Source organism: Mastigoproctus giganteus, chromosome 10 (genome assembly GCF_048544385.1).
Source record: "Mastigoproctus giganteus isolate SK-2022 chromosome 10, ASM4854438v1, whole genome shotgun sequence".
NCBI lineage: Eukaryota > Metazoa > Arthropoda > Arachnida > Uropygi > Thelyphonidae > Mastigoproctus > Mastigoproctus giganteus.
In genome coordinates, this window is record NC_143584.1 from 14,960,423 (window position 1) to 14,981,242 (window position 20,820).

Genomic DNA, 20,820 nt, shown 5'->3' on the forward strand with positions numbered 1-20,820 from the left:
ATGGTGTCTTGTCAATGATATACAGGAATTTTTCTAGCAGGGATAAGGAGGTGATTATTCCCTTGTATAAGGCAATGGTTAGGCCACATCTTGAGTACTGTATACAGGTCTGGAGGCCTCATTTCAAGAAGGATGTAGAGCTGCTGGAACGGGTACAGAGAAGGGCAACAAGATTAGTAAATGGAACAAAGGGTTGCTCTTACGAAGAAAGGCTTAAGTTTTGCAAATTACAGAGTCTGGAGACTAGGCACCGGCGAGGTGATCTGATAGAGGTGTATAAGGCTTTGAATGGTTTGAGCATGCTCAATGCCAATGGGATTCTTCATCTTTCTCAGAATAATCACCTCAGAGGGCATAAATTCAAATTGAGGAAGGACGGATGTCGGATAGATGTGCGGAAATTTGCCTTTGGCCAGCGGGTGGTTGGTTGGTGGAACCGACTTCCATCACTTGTTGTTGAAGTTGATAGCCTAAACAAATTTAAAGCTCAACTGGACAGGTATTTCGAACGAACGGAGGGGTGAAATGGGAGAGGGTTTTTTTTTTTTTTTTTTGGCTGATGCTGAATAAGCTTGCTTTCTTGCATCATATGCCTCTACTAATGCTAATGCTAAGCTGTCATCACCTTTCTGGATGTAGTGGTGGCTCTGTGACAATGTGGGGATTTTCTACGACCCATACACTCGTGTTCTGTTTAGTTGGAAGTGTATACTTCATCAGTTAACCAGAGAATACTTTTACAGATTATCCAGGACTATGAGTAATTTCTTTGTGCACATGTATTGTTTTCAGGCATTGATGCACAGTTCTTTCTGTCATGTTCTTTTCTCAGATCTTACTTGATGTTTGTATTGTACCTCAGTAACTAGAAGTTTAATGAAATTTTTTACACAAAGACAACTTATGAAATTTTGTTAGAGGGTCTGTCATATTAAACTCAGATTTTGCATGTTCTTCAAAAGCAAAATAATTACTCTAATTTGACAAAATTTTTGAGTAATATAGTCAATTTAAACTATCCTTTATGTTTTAAGGGTCTTTTTAGATGACTTCTTTTTTTTTTTTTTTTAATAGGAGTCACTAACCCAAATAATAAAAGTTCTATTTATTTTATTTATTAAACCAAATAATAAAAAATTTATAAAAATTTTATTCAACATATTCATTATATTACACTGGAATGTTTGGAAAATTCTGCAAGCACATTGATTTAAAGCTTTCTTTTATTTATCTCAGCATTAGTCTGTGGATATGCAGACTAATACTACAGTCCAATATTAGCCTACACACATTCCAGTTTAGTAATTTCTGACTAACTGCAAATTTGAAGTTAGTCATAGAAATTACTAAACTTGACTATTCTGTTTGAACATTTATAATATGAATTAATATGAGTGGTATCACCAGGGTATCCTACCCACCCAGAGGCAGACTGGTTCAAAAATTCTTACCGGGGAAAACAAATAGAATGTATCTGAGTGTAATGTTGACAATCACACCAGCCTCCATTGGCCTTCGTCCTCCGACCCGCTGGGATTTCCCCAGTAAGTCTTATGGCCAGTCTTCTCCCATACCCACCCACTGATGAGAGGCCAACAATATGAGATGTAACAAAAACTATGCCATTTCACCTACTTTGGTGATTTACCCTGAACTAAAATGATGCTTTGCACTAACATGTTCTATGAGTAATCAATTTAAAGCTTTCTTTCATTTAATTTGTTGTCCTCTTTCATTTATAACATTGAAATGAATTAATATTGCAAATTGATTTAAACCTTTACTTACCTTTGTAACTTGGTAAAAGTGACATTTATGATTTTATGATACCCTCTAATGTCAATGTACTTTCTTAACGCTGACATTTAATAAATATTGCAATTGCTAATGATGCTATTTAGAAAGGAAACATTTTAATAACTTAAACGAATTAAAGCACTTAAATATATATTTTCCCAAATAGTCAAAAATTGATTCCAATGCACCATAGGGCTAGAAAAAAAAAATCACCCCTGTGGGAGGATATAAACATGTAAATAGTTATTCCACTGGGCAAACGTTGACTATTATACTGTAGAAAGGTTATACCAGTTCTTGCCCAGTTGATAACATTATAAGTTAGTATTAATATAACATTATAATTTAGTTTTATTATCATATTATAACTTCTTATTTCTTTTTTTTATTCTTCTCTGTATCTATCTTTAATTCTAATTTAATCAAAAATTACTTTACATTAAATTTACAAATTTATTAGTTAATATCAAAAATGATCCGTTAATATCTAAATTTGCCATTCATCCAAAATTAGCATAGAGTTGTGAAAAACCTAGAATTAGGTAAAATAATTGATTGCTGCCAGGCCCCCCTGCAACCTATAAATTCAGCCACAGACTGATATACAGTTTCTTCTCCTACTGACTGCCACTTGAAATGTTTTTTGGAGGTTTCAAGTAAATATTGTAGTATTTTCTGCTGATGCATAAAATACTACAATACTACAGTCCAATAAGAACCCAAAGCCCATCAGTATTTTATGCTGATGCATAAAATACTGTTGGGCTTTGGGTTCCAATCCCAGTTTACTGTAAGTACCAAACATAAAATAAATTTAACTTTTGTTCACATATTATCAAAATTAATTGAGATGTGCCAAAATTGAAAATAGGTAATTAATAATAGTAAAGCTTTATTGGACTACAGAAATGGGTATGCATGAGACATTCATTTCGTTTGGCTATCTGTCCATTCAAAGCCCCTGATGAAGTAGTGGAGAGATGGCCAAGTGGATGAATATAATTTTTCCGTTTCCTCCCTCACTCTTTTATATTCCTTTTCAAATTGCTCCTCCATTTTTATTTTTTATTTTATTGTTTTTTCAACTTGGTTGTTTAGCTTATGATCATAAAATTTAGTATTTAACTAGTAAAATTAAGATTTAACGTTAATAATAATAATAATAGTTATTATTATTGATAAATAAATTGTATTGTATTATTAATAATAATAATAATTGTTATTATTATTAATGATAATAATAATAATAATTATTATTAATAATTATTATTATTATAATAACCGTGCCATAATAATGGATAGGTCAATCCCGCACAACAGACCGGACATAACCCTTGTGGACAAGAAGGAAAAAGCTACCTATTTGATTGACATAGTGGTACCTAACACTGGAAACCTGCAGGAAACCCATGGGGGAAAAATCAGGAATTACACAAATTGGGAGATCAAAATTGAGAGTAGGAGTGTGTTATGGGCCTAATGACTCTGATGAGTATAATAAGAAACTGTACAGGCAAATAGAGTGGGCCAGTAAATCAGAGAGTCTTATAATGGGGGATTTTAATTTCCCAGAGATTGACTGGAATTTGTGGGTTGGTCACTCACACACTAGCAAGGCTTTTGTGGATTTATTGGATGATTGTTTTCTACATCAGCATGTTCAGGGGGTAACTAGAGGGAGTAATACTCTTGATCTGATTATCAGTAGTGATTCTTCATGCATTAAGAATCTGCACATAAAGGAACCACTAGGTGGCAGTGATTACAGTGTGCTGAAGTGGGATTTACTCAAAGAGGTAACTACTATCTGGGGTAAAGGGAAGGGTTTTTGCTTTCGTAAAGGCGACTACGATGGTTGGAGACAGAATTTAAATTCTATACAGTGGGACCAACTGATGATGTTACCAACAGCAAATTCAAAATGGGAAGCATTCAAAGAAGTTATCTTGGAAGCTACTAGACTTTACATACCAACTAAGAAATATTGTTCAAGGTTTAGGCCTAAAGGGATGTCAGATGAACTAATGAGACATATGGCAGAGAAGAAAAATGCATGTGATACATATAAATTAATGGGTGACATGGAACCCTATGATAGATATAAGCTGGTCTGTAACCAAGTCACAAAGGAGATTAGGCAGGCAAAGGCAGATTATGAGAAATATTTGGCAAGGATGCAAAGAAAAACAACAAAGAGTTCTTTACCTATGTAAACTCTAGAAGGAAAGGGATAAATCAGATTGGTCTACTGGATATTGATGGTTAAACTGTTGATGATCCTGCTCAGATGGCTGACAAACGAAACGAGTGTTTTGCATCTACATTCACCCATGAGGAGTTATTCAGGGAGGGGAATGCCAGACGTGAGTTAAACTCTGGCAGTGAGCTAGCTGATTTTGTAATAACTGAGAGGAAAGTGGAGGAGAAATTGTTGAAGATAAACATAAAAAAGGCACCTGGGGTGGATGGGATCTATCCAGTTATATTAAAGGAGGCAGCAAAGGAAGTAAGCAAACCCCTAGCCATAATTATGAGAGCTTCTTTGGACTCAGGGGAAGTACCCATGGACTGGAGATGTGCAAATGTTACTCCAATTCACAAAGGAGGATCGAAGGGCAACACAAGTAATTATAGACCTGTTAGTTTAACTTCTGTTCCAGGAAAATTAATGGGGGCACTGGTTAAAGAAGCACTGCAGAATCATCTAGACAAGACTTCAGTTATAGCTTGAACACAGCATGGTTTTGCATGCTGTGTTCAAGGAACTGGATGCAGGGAATAACTTTGATATCATATATTTGGATCTTAGAAAGGCTTTTGATACTGTTGCACATGGAAGACTGCTGAACAAATTGGGGCAGTGTGGCATTGGAGTCAAATTGCTGCTATGGATAAAGGGATGGTTGAGTGGAAGAAGACAGAGTGGTAATCAATGGACACTGCTCATCATGGACTAATGTTATTAGTGGAGTCCCTCAGGGTTCAGTGTTGGGTCCATTGTTGTTTTCTGTATTTATAAATGATATTAATGATGGTATGTCAAGCTTAATGTCCAAGTTTGCAGACGATACGAAGGTTGGCAGGGTTGTTAAGGACACTAATGACAATACGCTGCTGCAACAGGATCTAGAAAAGTAGAGCAGATGGTCTGAGAGGTGGCAAATGAAGTTTAACATTGACAAATGTAAAATACTATATATGGGAAGCAGTAACTCCAGAGTGACGTATCATCTCTGTGGTACTACACTGACAGTGGTAGAGAATGAAAAGGACCTGGGGGTAATTGTGCAGGCAGATATGAAGGTTTCTGAGCAGTGCAGACTGTCTGTAAGAGTAGCTCATAGTGTCTTGTCAATGATATACAGGAATTTTTCTAACAGGGATAAGCAGGCGATTATCCCCTTGTATAAGGCAATGGTCAGGCCACACCTTGAGTACTGTATACAGGTCTGGAGGCCTCATTTTAAGAAGGATGTATAGCTGTTGGAACAAGTATGTAGAAGGGCAACAAGATTAGTGAATGGAACAAAGGGTTGCTCTTATGAAGAAAGGCTTAAATTTTGCAAATTACAGTGTCTGGAGACTAGGCACCTGCAAAGTGATCTGATTGAGGTGTATAAAGCCTTGAATGGTTTGAGCATGCTCAGTGCTGATGGGATTCTTCCTCTTGCTCATAATGATCACCTGAGAGGGCATAAATTCAAATTGAGGAAAGACAGATGTAGGATAGATGTGCGGAAATTTGCCTTTAGCCAGTGGGTAGTTGGTTGGTGGAGCAGACTTCCATCTTTTGTTGAGGAAATTGATAGCCTAAATAAATTTAAGGCTCAGCTGGACAGTGGCATGCTATGGTCATAGTTGCCGATGCGCCCAATAAATCCCAAAACAAACAATCAGCTGGACAGGTATTTTGAACGAACAGAGGGGTGAAATGGGAGCGGTTTTTTTTTTTTTTTTTTTTTCTTCAGGCATATGATGCAAGAAAGCTTGTTTTCTTGCATCATATGTCTCTACTAATGCTAGTGCTAAGATCAAAGAGATGTGGCATATGCAACAAGTAATGACCATCCTGATCATCATGTCAACCACAGGTATGGTGCCAAAGATCCTACATAACAGCCTAGCAGCAATAGGTCTCCCAGCGAACACCTACAAGGAACTCCAGAAAGTCGCAATTCTGAACACCTGTAGGATAGTCAGAGAGTTCCTCGACCAACAGTGACACCAGACATAACAACCACCCTGTGTACTTGGTAGCAATATCCGTCATGAGGTAGAACCCTCAATCAAGGAGAAATAATATAATAATAATAATAATAATAATAATAATAATAATAATAAAAGCAAACCGGCTACTGCTAGTACACCAAATTGGTAATCAGCAAGCACTATTAGGCCTTAATGCCTGAAATACCTTTCATCCAAGTTATTAATACACCAGCAAAAACAGATCAATAAATAAATAGGATCATGCCCTAAGTAAAATAATGTGCATATAATGTTTAATTAATAACTATTACAATAGCAGTAATGGCACATATCTACAGCATCAGTTTGACAATTAAAAACACAAATTTGAAAATTAATAGTTTATTCCTTTTGTAGCACATAAAACATAAAAAAAAATAAAGTTTATATATATCAAACAATATGCACACCCCTAAGTCCCCTTATCATAGCAGGATATCTTTGGATGTAGATAGCCTATTTGCTTCAGATGTGCTGCCGTTATCATTATTCTCATCTGCTATCAATTTTATCAAATAAGACTTGTGCTTTAGAACTTTTGCTGGGATTGTTTCAATATATCAATCACTGTGGCTGGCATTTCATCATGTAAGATGAGTATGCTGAAAGGTGCAGTCTTATTTGCTATCTTGACTTTACTTTGCATGCTTAGGGGGAAATCTGAAAGATGGTCTCTCTTTTAATCATTGCTTGCATTTTCTCCTCTGGCCTCAACTGATTTGCACATCTTCCACGTTTTGGGAACTATTTTAAAAGTTTAGCTTATTTGAATTAAATTCGGTTATACAAGTAGTTAACGTGATTTTTTTTTTTTTTTTTAAGTGTGGTAACTCTTGGAATTTTATCTTGGTAATAATATATGATGACTACATAATTCAAGTATTACAACTCTCATACTACTTTTTTTTTTAATAGGACTTGTGCCTCTTCATAGAAATGAAAAATGCATTTTAAAAATTAAATCACAGTGTGAAAAACAGACAGTAGAATGATTAATAAGTTTAAAAGAAAAAAAGATATTCCTTTTAACACAATAGCCACAACTGAGTGATTAAGGTGATGGACTTGAAATTCAGTGAGTTATACCTGCACAGGTTCAAATCCTGCTGGCTGACTGCAAATAAGCTCTTTTCTCACTTTTTGAATTTCTTAGGTCGCTGTAGCAAAATTTTCACATGCAATAATATAGCAGTACACATATTTGAATTGATCATGGTTCTAGATCATAGAGTAACAAATTATGGAAATCCTAGTCTCAAAACTAAACTTTATTAGACATGTTGGACAGACAACTTGTGTAGTCGAGACTAACAAGTTGTCTGTCCAACAGGTTCTAGATCATGTGACTGCTAAATACAGTGCTGTTCTTTTTTTTTTTTTTTTTTTTTTTTTAAAGAAAAATTTTGCCTTCTTATTTTTAATCAAACTTTACCTGACTTAAAATAATGCAGAATTAAAGAAATAACGTTATGGTAATTTTATTTTATTTCAGATTGTATACAACCTTCTTTCTCTAAGGTACAATTCTCGTATTCGTGTAAAGACATATACTGATGAATTAACAACACTTGAGTCAGCTTGTGAAGTTTTTAAAGCTGCCAACTGGTATGAAAGAGAGGTTAGTTTTGATTTTTCTAGAAAATGTTTAGGCTACTGATATCATAATGACTGATATTATTAATTTACAAGTAGACAGTAATCTATATGAGAGATTTGGCATCTCTCATATTGTGGAATTAACTTAACAACCGTGATGGCATGTCTGCATTACCAGGGTACCTGCCTACCCACTGATGAGTGAGCCAACAAGCTCTGAAACGTGTCTGGGTGGTGCCCGCTGAGAATAAATAACAGAAGTCTCCTCTACTAGAGAAGCGTTATTTATTTGAAGTAGTGCAATACATGGTAGCCACAATATGAAATAAAATCTAAACGATGCCGCTACACTACGTATGTAGTTAAACTTATGGGTAAACTATGGTGTATTTACACCGATATTATATAGTTAATTTCAACCCATAACGTATTATGCCTTGAGCATTTAGTCTTCAAAACACAAGGATTTGATATAATATTAAATAAATGAAACAGTGAAACTTGGCTAATACTCAGACTATGTTTAAAATAATCAAGATCAGGCTACAAGGTTATCTGAAAAAAACCATAAAGTTTTTCAGTTAACCTTGTAGTCTAAATTTGATTCTTATGGTCTTAAAATTTTGGAAAAAAAAAAGGGGGGTTAGGGTACACTAATTTTTAAGAGAATTGTTTGCTAGGTACATTCTTAATTTTTTAAATCTTTTATTGTTTCCTTTTGCTTTTCTATCCCTTTGGAAACAAATTCCACCTTCATTCATTTTACTAACCCCTCTTAAAGCCTTATAAACTACAATCAGGTCACCGCTGAGGTGCCAGGTTGCCAAAAATGGAAGTTTTAATTCCATATACCATTTGGCTGTTCATGTGGACAAAATACATTATTCACAGTTCAGCATATGCTTGCAAATAGAAACTGCCAACCAGTTGATGAGGAGCCAGCCACTTGAAAGCAGCTGTCCTGGTGGTATCTCAGACATCTTAAATGCATAGCAGATTTTTTTTGTGTTCAGGTGGCTGTTTATTCAAAAAGATAATAGCAACTTAAGCAGAACTGTAGATTTGTCTTTAAGTTGAATATAAGCCCAAGAACTTCAGCCTATGTCTTCGGTGTTGGCAGAATGATCCCCAAGATTGAAAATCATATGCAGTAAAGAATATGAATTTTACTTGATTTCAGCTACTGCATTGAAATATCCTCCTGCAGTCCTATAGTAGTGTACTACACAAGGAGACAAACACAGCCCACTTCTATATGTTAAATGCACACATAATGATCATTATGTGTTTAAAGGGAATTTTTACCTCCATACACTGCTTGACTGTCCATGTAGACAAAATACATTACCACACATTTACTAATAGTGACCAACTGCTAGCTGATGAGAAGCCAAAACAGCTATCCTGGCAATGTCTTATATTTTTAAATGTATAGTGAACTCACCTGTTCAGATGATGCTGTACAATTTAAAAAGATATATTGGAAACTTAGAATTGTGGATAACAGTAATTGACTCCAAGTTGAACAAAAGTTCAAGCCTTAGTGCTAGATACGTAACCTTGATCTTCATTGGGAGCAGAATGAGTCCCATAATGGAAAATTAAACGCAGTAAAATGTATGAATTTTAATGGAACTAAATATTGATGAGAGGGTTTTTTTTTTTAATCTAAAACATATATATCAAAACTGATAATTATCTAGATCCTGTTTAAATAATTATTCTGAAATTATGTTACATCATGTTATCGATGTATTATATAAATTAGAAATTACTTTACTTATGAAACTGCTTATTAAAAAATATATATATATTTAAATAATTCAGTGAATTTTTATCCTAAAGATATGGGATATGTATGGAGTTTTCTTTGCTAATCATCCTGATCTTAGAAGAATTCTGACAGATTATGGATTTGAGGGACATCCTTTTAGAAAAGACTTTCCCCTTAGTGGATATGTAGAGGTAAGTCATTCCCAATGTGTGTTATTATTCTTTAGCATATATTTATGAAAATTAGCCTTTCATGTAGGAATAATTATGCCATTACCTTGAAATATTGGAATTCTAAATGTTGAACATTTTTATATATTTGCTATTCATAAGTTTATAACCTTACAAGCTTATAAAACTTTAAAAAATATCTCCTCATAGGTGCCTAGTCTCCAAACACTGCAATTTGCACAATGTTGCTCTTACCAAGAGCAAAATGTGTGCTCTTCTTGGTAATTGCACACTTTTTTTTCCCCTTTACCAACCTCATTGTCTTTCTCTGCATCTATTCCAGCAGCTATACATCCTAAAATGAGGCCCCCAGAACTGTATGCAAGATGTACTCAAGATGTAGTCTAACCATTGCCTTATACAATTGGATAATCACCTCCTTATCCTTGCTAGCAAAATTCCTGTCTGCACTACTCAGAGAACTTCATATCAGACTATAATTACCTCCAGATCCTTTTCATTTCTGCTATCCTGAGTGTAGTACCACATAATGGATATGTTACTCTGAGATTACTGCTACCCAAATGACGCACCTTGTATTTGTCAATGTTAAACTTCAGTTGCCATTTCTCAGCCCATCTGACTAATTTTTCTAGATCTTGTTGCAGCAGCATGCCTCCATTACTGGCATTAACCATCCTGCAACCTTTGTATCACCTGCAGACTTAGACATTAAGCCTGGTATACTCTCATGATTATCATTAATAAATGCAGAAAACAATATTGGATCCAGTACCAAACCCTGTGGGACTCCACTAATAACATGAGTCCACAAAGAATAGTGCCCATTGATATCCACCCCTCAGTCTTCTTCCACTCAACCATCCCTTCCATAGCAGTAACTTGCCCTTAATGCAACATTGCTCCAGCTTGTGGTCTTTTATGTGCAACAGTATCAAAGGCCTTCCTAAAATCCAAGTACAGGTCGACCATCACTAATCCGGCAGCATTGGGACCTATGGGATGCCGGATTAGTGAATTTGCCCGATCACTGGTGGTTATTTAGCACATATAGTTTACCCAACAGCTAACCACCTCGTCCTACCTTTAACACATTGACTGCCAAGCTAGTTAAGAAAAAAATTCCCCAGGAGCCAAAAAATATTTACCAAATAATTTGATTAGTAATTCTAAAATAAATACTGTAATGTCAGCGTTGTCGTTTTTTCGCTTAAAATATCAAAAAAAAATGTCTTTTTTTTTTTGTGTCGCATATATGTGGCCGATGTGGCTCAGTAGGTTACTTTATTCCTTGAGAAGCCATGTCGGCCACATATGTGTGACGCTATTAAGGCATACATATGAAGGTCGTTTGTGATTAGTTTATTGCATGTGCAGCGAGCGCTGCAATAAAATAAACTTTCAAACATCGCAATAAGTTTGTTAGTATTGTTAGAGATTTTGTGAAAACAAGTTCATTAGCACACTGTATTATCCCTCATATTGTGTTGTGTTTTTCCGCAAATTTGTACAAGTGTGTTGTAAAAAAAAAAAAAAAAATCTGAAAAGGAATGGATAAAAGAAAATTACTAAAATAAGAGGAACTGAGAGAAATTGCTGGAATTTACAACTAAGCAGAGTTAAACTTCTCACAGACACACCACTGTCGAGTTTTTTCACAAGTTCAACTTTATCTGTTATGAACAATGTACGGTGTTTGCGCCTTACGTCACGAGAGGCACTTCCTTTATGCATTGGAACCATGGCTGGAGCTAAATGTGAGCAGGTTATAATAATAATTGCAGAAAAACAAGTAGGAATGGCTTGCCAGTGTTTACGAGTTTGTGCCAACAGCTGATGCTGCAATCAACGGCATCAAAACAGTAGCGGCAGGTCAGTGCGCCGACCTGGGAAATTTTAAATTACGTTCTCGGAAATTATGTCCAAATTAACGGTGGAACCGGATTACCGGTGGCCGGATTAGTGATGGTCAACCTGTATATGATATCAGAATTGTTTTTTGCACCCAGTTCCTTGGCCACTGCATCATAGAACCAATCAGATTGGTCAGACAAGGCTGCCTCTTAACAAATCTATGTTGTGATTGCAGTATAATTGCATTTCTCTCTAGATGGTCCTGCATTACATCTTTAACCAGTGACTCCTTTATTTTCTAAGAATAGACATTAAGCTAACAGATCTGTAATTAGTCATGTCACCTTTTGATCCTCCTTTGTGAATTGGGAATACGTTTGCACATCTCCAGTCCATAGGGCTCTCCCCTGAATCCAAGGATGCTCTCATAATTATGGCTTATATATTATAATCTGGTAAGTTAAAATTTCTTATCATTAGACATTGTGATTTAATGGCTCACTGTCTTTCTCTGCTCAGTTGTTTGGTATACACATCACAGTCATTAGGCCTATTTGCACACGTTAGGCCTATTTGCACCCTCCTACTCTCATTTTCGTTTTCCCAGTGCTCATGTCATACCAAACTGACTCAACATTACACTGGCCACCTATGTTGACTAGATGCACTACCTTAGATTTAATCTGTTTCTTAACTAAGTGCATAATCTGCCCTTGTCGTCTCTGTCTTATCTGTATACATTGTTCTCCTCATATTCAAATTCAGCATTGCTAATGTCTAAGTGACACCATGTCTCTGATATCCCTATAATGTCTGCATTTGATGACTTAATCAGTACTTCAAATTCATGAAATTTATTTACAGTGCGCTTGGCATTAGTATGCATGCACTCATTCTTACTCTTAGTTACCCTCATACAGCACGTCTTGAAATCCCCAACACCTTGCTTCCCAGACTGCTGCATTTTACAAAAGAAGCAGTGCAAGAATCACTTTCACCTCTGCCTGCAGCTGTAGTTAATTTATTAGTCTGTGTATCCCTCCTCCCAAGAGCTAGCAGCTTTCCAACCTGTCTATGGCTGCCTTGATGGCTTCAGCAAAATACTCTTGCACTCCTTCTTTTAAGTGTATCCCAACCCTGTAAAGACACTCTCTCTAGTTAACAAACACAGAACATGCTAGGAAAAATTCTACTCCATGAACTTTTTACATTCTCTCCAGGGCCGAATGTACTAAATGTACATGTACTTCTCCTATCATGTCTGAAAAGAATTGCAGACACTTTCAAATTCAATCCTGACTCGTGACTTTTCCTAGCATTGCTCCGTACTTGTTAAGTAAGTCCTCAGATCTACTCTTAATATCATTAGTGCCGCGTACTACAGTATCACCTTTTGTGCTCGTAAAAGATATCTGCACTACACCCATCATCTACTGTTATCCCTGCCAGACATACCCTGATCTTGTTCCACCTATCCTTCTTGCACAATATATTTCCCATTTCCCTGACAGTAACTACTTCCTGTGGGGGCGCCTCCGTAGCCAGGTGGGAAGGAGCAGCAGTGCGTAGCACACGCTTCTTGATTAGACCGGGGTTCGAGCCCGTCACCACCAAATACGGAGGATGCGGAAAGGTTAAGGAATGACCACCGCATATCCTGGAGCAATATGGCCTTAGTTGCTAATGCTCCTAAAAACCAAACAACAACAACAACTTCCTGTGGGACCAGTGTTCTGCCTTGGGGATTGCCGCTGTGTTGCCCAGTGCATGTGTGAGTTTTGTCATTGATTTGGACAGCTGAAAGCATGATGGGGGCCCCATTTTAATTCCTTTTCAGCATCTACCCATACTCTTCAAGCTCTTATAAATGCATATCAGAATGCCGAGTTGGCACTTAATTTCTTCACACTCCTCTGCACTGAACACACACACACACACAAAAGACATCCCTCTTGGCTGCATTATGTCCTGTACCCAAAAAAAGTCTTCAAACAATGCACAAATAGCTCATTTTGGTAGGCTATGATTCATAGGAGAATTGCCCCCCTTCAATTCTCCCCCGAGCCACAGCACTTCTGCTACTTTGAACCTGTTGATTTGCTGCTCTAGCCTGGGGTATGATTTCTGCTCAAATTCTATTTAATTTGAGAACACTACACTAAGCTAATATAAACCTAAATGCAATAGTATGTATTACACTATCAAGTTGAAAAGTTGGGTAGATGGGCTGAGAAGTGGCAACTGAAGTTTAACATTGACAAATGCAAAGTACTGCTCGCGGGTAGCAGTAACTCCAGAGAAATGTACCAACTGGGTAGTGGAGAATGAAAGAGACCTGGGAGTAATTGTGCAGTCAGATATGAAGTTTTCTGACAGTGCAGACAGGCTGTTAGAGTAGGTCATGAGGTCTTGTCAATGATATACAGGAATTTTTTGAGCAGGGATAAGGAGAATCACCTCCTTGTATAAGGCAATGGTCAAGCCACACTTTGAGTACTGCATACAGGTCTTGAAGCCTCATTTTAGAAAGGATGTAGAATTGCTAGAATGAGTACAGAGAAGGGCAACAAGACTGGTGAAGGGAACAAAGGGATGCTTTTATGAAGAAAGGCCTAAGTTCTGCAAATTGTAGCTTCTGGAGACTAGGCACCTGCGAGGTGATCTGATTGAGGTGTATAAGGCCTTGAATGGATTGAGCAGGCTCAATGCTAATGGGATTCTTCCTCTTGCTGAGATTACAAACCTGAGTGGGCATAGATTCAAACTGAGGAAAGACAGTTGTAGAATAGATGTGCGGAAGCTTGCCTTTAGCCAGCGGGTAGTTGATTGCTGGAACAAACTTCCATCTGCTGTTGTTGAAGTTGATAACTTAAATAAATTCAAGGCAGTACTAGACAAACATTTGGAATGAATGGGTCAGTGAAATGGGAAGGGTTTTTTTTTTGGCTGATTCTGTATAAGCTTGCTAAGTTTATGTTATACATTACATTTGTAGAGTTTTAAATAAGTTATAGCCTTACTAAATATAAAATTTCTTAGCTAGAAACAAAAAAATATGCCAAACTATGTGATTAGAACCTTATAGCTACTTGCATCAATGAGCCAAAACATTATGACCATCTACTTAATATGATGTTTTCCTCCACGTGCAGCCAAAACAGCTCGTACCTGGCGAGGTATGGACGCTATAAGATTTCTAAATGTGTCTTGTAGTATCTGGTACCAACACATAACCAGCAGATCCTTTAACTCCTGTAAGGTTGAGACGCTGCAGATCGGAGTTGCTGTTCCAACACAAACCACAGATGCTCATTGGGATTGATGTCTGGGGAATATGGAAGCCAGGGCAATACTTGGAAGTCTTCCTCATGTTCCACGAACCAATCTCGAACAATCCGGGCGATGTGACATGGCTCATTATCCTGCTGAAAGATGGCACTGCCAGAGGGGAAGACCGTTGCCACGAAAGGGTGTACCTGGTTAGCAATGATGTTTAGGTAGGTGGTAGACATCAGAGTGCCTGGCACATGGATGACTGGACCCAGGGTATCCCAGCAGAACATTGCCCAAAGCATGACACCGCCGCCACCGGCTTGTTTTCGTCCCACGGTTCTCCAGGCACCATCACTTTCCCAGGTAAATGATGCACACGCACCCGGCCGTCCACATGGTGCAACAGGAAATGCGATTCATCGGACCAGACAACATTCTTCCAATCACTCAAGGTCCAGTTTCAATGCTCTTGTGCCCATTGTAGGTGCTGTCACCAGTGAACCGTGGTTAGCATGGGCACTAGGAGTGGCCTGCGGCTATGCAGCCTCATTTTCAGCAGGCTTCGATGTACTGTGTGTTGTGGCATTACTCCCGTCACTAGCATTCCAATTACCTGTGAGTTGTGCCACAGTCACCCTTATGTTGCTATGTACTATCCAGGAAAGCCTTCACTCATCTTGAGGATCGATGAGCCGTGGTCATCCAACACCTCGCCGGCGGTTCGTAGGTTTTCTCTCCTTGGACCGCTTTCAGTAGGTACTAACCATGGCTGACCGTGAGCACCCCACCAGTCGTGCTGTTTCAGATATGCTCTGACCCAGTTGACTGGCCATTATAATTTGGCCTTTGTCAAACTTGCTTAAGTCTGCTGCCTTTCCCATCTGAAGAATAAGAGTAACATTGATTAATGGAGCTCAGTATCAGGTGTTTTTTTATTGTGTCCCGACTCACGCACATGCCGTAGTTCACCTGCAGTTGCTTTGATTTGTATAACAGCTCGCTGGTCATAATGTTTTGGCTCATCGGTGTATTTATCACAATTAAAACCTTACAATTCTACTGCCATGTACTACACTGCTAGTTATGTGTGATGATATTCTTCCCAAATCACCAATGCAAAAGCCATACAGATATTAAGTACAGGCAGTTCTCGCTTTACGAGTTTTTTTTTTTCCAAATAACAACCAAATCGAAAATATGAACATCAGTTTCAAAAAATGAATGTTAAACATTCATAAATACCGCATTTCAAACCACGCTCGTAGCTATACAGTACAGTGTACCCCACTTTACGATATTAATCTGTTACCATCGTATCGCAAAAATATCGTAATGTGAACCCAATAACATATTGTTTTTTGGTAATTCATTTCACGACGTCGGAGTTAAAATTTTTGCTATATAACTCTCTAAAAGGTCGTTTTTATAGTGTAAATTGTATTAGTTATCAATTAAAATCATTAAACGCACTATACTTTCATCGCTATCATATGTTCTGTTATAAGAACCAGTTTTGAATGGCTTTGTGATATTTTTCTAAAGCACATTTCTGGAGGTCACTACCATAAAACAATTTGCACTTTCCGGTTTATTGGGCTTTTCTGTAACTGAAAGCAGTTATAAACGGGTCGTAAACTCGATGTTATTGTATTTGCGAAAATACCAATATTTGGAATTGTGTGGGTTTTTACATTATTATGGTGAAATGTTTTTGCCCTTTACTGAAATCTTAAATTGTATAAAAAAACATAAATAAATTTTCAGAATCTTCTCTTCATTCCTTTTTTTTTTTTTTTTTTTTTTTAAGCTTCGTAAACTTGTTACTCCGTGCAAATTATGTTAGTTGCAGTTTGTGTGTTCTGTTAAAAAATGCTTATGCATGCTATTGAAATTTATAAAGAAAAGAGATTATCTTGGAAACAAACGCCTCTCGAAGCATTTCTGAATAAGACGATTCCTTGTGCAACAAACCAATGAGTGCCGAGCCAGTAATGAGTGATCAACGAGTGTGCATTTAGTCAATGATGAAGAATAAACATTCTTCAATATTTGTGAGTTATAAATAATTTCTCTATTATTATAATTTGCTTGATTTTACAGGCTGTTTTCATTTCTTTGAATAAATCAATCATTGTTTAAACATGAACTAATTAGCTAACTAATTTCATTGTTGATAACGTAACCCCTATTTTTTAACATTGTCTATGGGAAATAAATTCCCACTTTACGAGCGCGCGCTAGGAACGAATTAACTTTGTAAAGTTGAGAACTACCAGTATTATTAAATATTAAACTATTTATTGAACACAATTTACTATGTTAAGCCAAAAAGACGGCAAAATTTTCCAATAAACTTATTCATTCTCGGGAGCTCAAAATTCTTCTGCACAGTTTGCAAACTTGGACTAAAAAAAAAAAAAATTTTTTTTCTTGCAATCATTGTGCATGTTTTAACACCTTTTTTTTTTTTTTTTTTATCAGCAAAACATACTAATCAAAGACAGAGGATTTAAGTTCAGTTATAAATATGTAATTGAACATTTATGTTGAAAATGTGTGTACATCTTTTTTCAGATGCTCTGTAGATAAATGACAGTGGAATTGTTCCTTTTTTATGTCCCAACAGTTTTAAATATACAGCTAATAAATTTTAAGACATTCTTTTAACACTTAAGTCTTTTTATGAATGAATCTCAGTATTATATAGTGCATTAATGTAGTGTAAGACAGATTAGACATTAAATAATGCTATTTGAAATAAATGTGCAATTATAGTTTGTAAACAGCTTTCATATCTAGTTTTAATGAATGATACAAATTATATTAACGTTAGTTTAATAAATTAACATATTTAGTGGTATTTCTTAGATTGTGCATTTTTAGTTTTTTATCATATGTAATGTTTTCAATTTTGATGGTGTTTTATTTAGTGCTCTGTATTTCAAATAAAAAAATAATAATAAAATAAATAAATTGTATTGTAGGTTCGCTATGATGATGAAGTAAAACGGGTGGTAGTTGAGCCTTTAGAGTTAACTCAGGAATTCAGAAAGTTTGATCTGATTGGACCTTGGGAAATCTTTCCTAGTCACAGAGCTGATTCACTTCCTGTTGAAGAAATTCCCTTGGAAGGTGATAAAGGTGCAACACAAACTGAAAAAAAATAGTGAGTATACATTTCTAGTTGTGTATTAGGCAAACTGAATTATTTTTACATGTTTTTCAACATTTTTGAAGTCATGGATCCTCTCAGAGAAATGATTAGACTCCTTTCTTATGTAGACAAAAAATATAAATATTTTATTGCTGACATAGTGAATTACTCATAATTCACTGTCAGTGTTATTTTTTTTTTTTTGAAGAACTTTTTAATTTTACATATTTGTCTTGATTTTTTGCTCTTTTCTTTTTTTTCCATTTATTCTAAAATTCTTCGATTGCTTGACCAAATGAACTAACAGTATTGAGACATTCAATGGCCTTAGTGGTATCTCTGAAAAGAGTAGTATAATTAAGCTTAATACAGGCATTAGCAAATAAATTTGCAAGGCAAGGATTAGAGCCATTAATTTGGCATACCCTCACATTGTAATAGTTTTATCGTCATTAGATATATAATAGTGTTCCTACCCTTTTGAAAAGTATAAGTGCTGTTTATTTGTTAGGCAGTTCCACCATTCTGACAACTGCTTCAGTGGTTACTTCTGTATCCTCTGAGGACAGCTGAATGTCCCACTAGTGCCATGTGATGACTTAAATCTGTTTTTTTTTTGTAGGTGTTTTAATTGTTTAGCACAAGGTTTCTCAACTGGGGTTCCATGGAACCTAGGGTTCCTTGAGATGTTGTTACGGGTTCTGCGAGAGATCGTGATTGAAAAAATAAATATTGTTTTTGAACTTTGTGCACCATGCGATGCTACAGCTTGTAGTGGACAGTGACTGAGCAGCCCCGTATGCAAAAAAAACCCAAATTATTTATTAGGGTCACCCGTAATTGATTGCATCTACCAATGTTGTTTTGTGTCTGTAAACTGCACGTGTTATATGGTCGATTTGCCTGTTTTGCTGGATGAAAAACCCGTTTCTTGGGGCTGAGGAACCTTGCTATCTATGCCTGAGACCAATTAAATCAGCCATGAAATGAAAAAAGTCCATAAAAGTTCATCCCATCATCGACGGGATTCAAACCCAGGCTTTTTCCACCCGGTGTGTGGAGGATGGTGACAATACCACTGTGCTACCACGCAGACAGTGCACTGTAGGACTGTGTTCATTTGGTTGAGCCCATTCTGAGTTTTTGACCCAGGATAGGGAAGGCTGTTGATAATTGGTGAGCGCTGTATTGCACGGAGGAGTGGACCATAGGCTAATGACATAAGCCTCTCCCTCCCCAATTACCTTTCCCAGCTGCTGTTGTAAATGTTCAAAAATGTGGATTGTATAGGTTAGAAGTGAATTGTATTGTAAAATTTTCGTATTTTTTGCGATTTTTACGTTTAGTTATTTATTATGCTCTTCTGTTTTATATTTGATTAGCATTTGTGTTTTACAAACTTGTCTGATGGGCCAATGTGGTGATTTTTGAAGAAGAGGTGTGAGATGGAAGAGGAGGATTCTAGGCCTAGGCCTACGGACAATTCTGATAAGGTTAGTGATGAAAAATTACAACCTTCTGAGTCGTTTCACTGCACAGTGCAACAAGGGACATAAAAAAAAAATGTCTGTTTTTGCAATGAAAGCTACTTATCAATGGGTTTTACATCGGCTGGTAATCAAAGTTGTCCTATTGCATTGTGCGTGGTCTGTGGCAAACAACTTACAAATGCAGCAGTGGCTCCAGCAAAATTGAAAAGACATTTAACTACAAATCACAGCCATTTGACAAGTAAAGGTGCTGATTATTTTAAACAGCTATTGGAATCTCAAAACAGAGTAAAGCTTTTAAAAGAAAGTCACATTCAGTGAAAAGGCTCAGAAAGCAAGTTATTTAGTAGCAGAACTTATTGTCCAGAAAAGGAAAAGTCACACACTTGGTGAGAACCTAATAATGCCAGCATGTAAAATTATAGTGAGTAAAATGCTAGGACAAGATGCAGTACAAGAAATTAAAAAGGTTCCACTCTCAAACAGTATGATAAGTTGACATATTGATGACATGTCACATGATGCTGAAGAGGTTTTGTGTAATAAACTGAAAAACAACAGCTTCTCTATCCAGGTTGAGGAGGCAACAGATTTCACCAATGTCATGAGCTGTAGCATTTGTAAGATTTGTAAATGATGGTGAAATTCAAGAAAACTTTTTCTGCTGCAAAGAGCTGCCTGAAACAAGCAAAGGCCAATATATATTTAATGTTTTGTCTTCATATCTGGAAAAAATGGTCTGTCTTGGAGGAACTGTGTTGGCATCTGTACTGATGGTGCCCCATCAATGGTTGGCTCCATGAGAGGTTTTGCCTCTCCTGTTAAAAAAAGAAAATTTTGATGTTGTCACAACACACTGCTTTCTTCACAGAGAGATGCTGGTGTCAAAAACTTTTGAAGATGAAATAAAAAAGTTCTGGATGATGCTACAAAAATGGTTAAATTTATTAAACAAAGACCAGTTCACTCGAGACTGTTTAAAAAACTGTGTGGGAACCTGGACAAAGAGCACATAAATCTCCTGCTACATACAGAAATCCGGTGTTTGAGCTGAAAGGTGAATTGCAGGAGTACTTTCAAGAAAATAGTAGGCCAGATTTTGCTGAGTGCTTTGAAGATGAAGAATGGCTGCAGAAAATAGCCTACTTAGCAGACATTTTTCATCACACGAACCAGTTGAACATGTCTCTGCAAGGTGCTGGAGAAAATGTTTTAACTTAAAGTGACAAGATTCTAGGATTTAAAAGGAAACTGAATCTTTGGAAAAATCATATTGCAAAAGGAAATCTTGAAATGTTTCCACTGCTGCTGCTTGGGCTTGAGAGTGGGGAAGGATATCAGAAAGTCTCAAGTCTTATTGAAAACAACCTGGAAGACTGCAGAAAAAAAAGTGAACAGTATTTCCCTCCCTTTCAACACAAGTGTATGACTGGGTGAGGGATC

At 36.6% G+C, this 20,820-nt stretch overlaps 1 protein-coding gene across 2 annotated transcripts in view; it reads left to right on the plus strand.

The window, feature by feature from the left end:
* Positions 1–20,820, plus strand: part of ND-30 (NADH:ubiquinone oxidoreductase core subunit S3) — a 59,002-nt gene that overhangs the window by 25,836 nt on the left and 12,346 nt on the right. For both annotated transcript variants that reach the window (XM_090383924.1, XM_090383923.1), the window contains exons 4-6: positions 7,538–7,663; positions 9,487–9,606; positions 17,718–17,899. In XM_090383924.1, the coding sequence (XP_090240050.1) occupies positions 7,538–7,663; positions 9,487–9,606; positions 17,718–17,899 (428 nt within the window). The remainder of the gene's footprint in view (positions 1–7,537; positions 7,664–9,486; positions 9,607–17,717; positions 17,900–20,820) is intronic.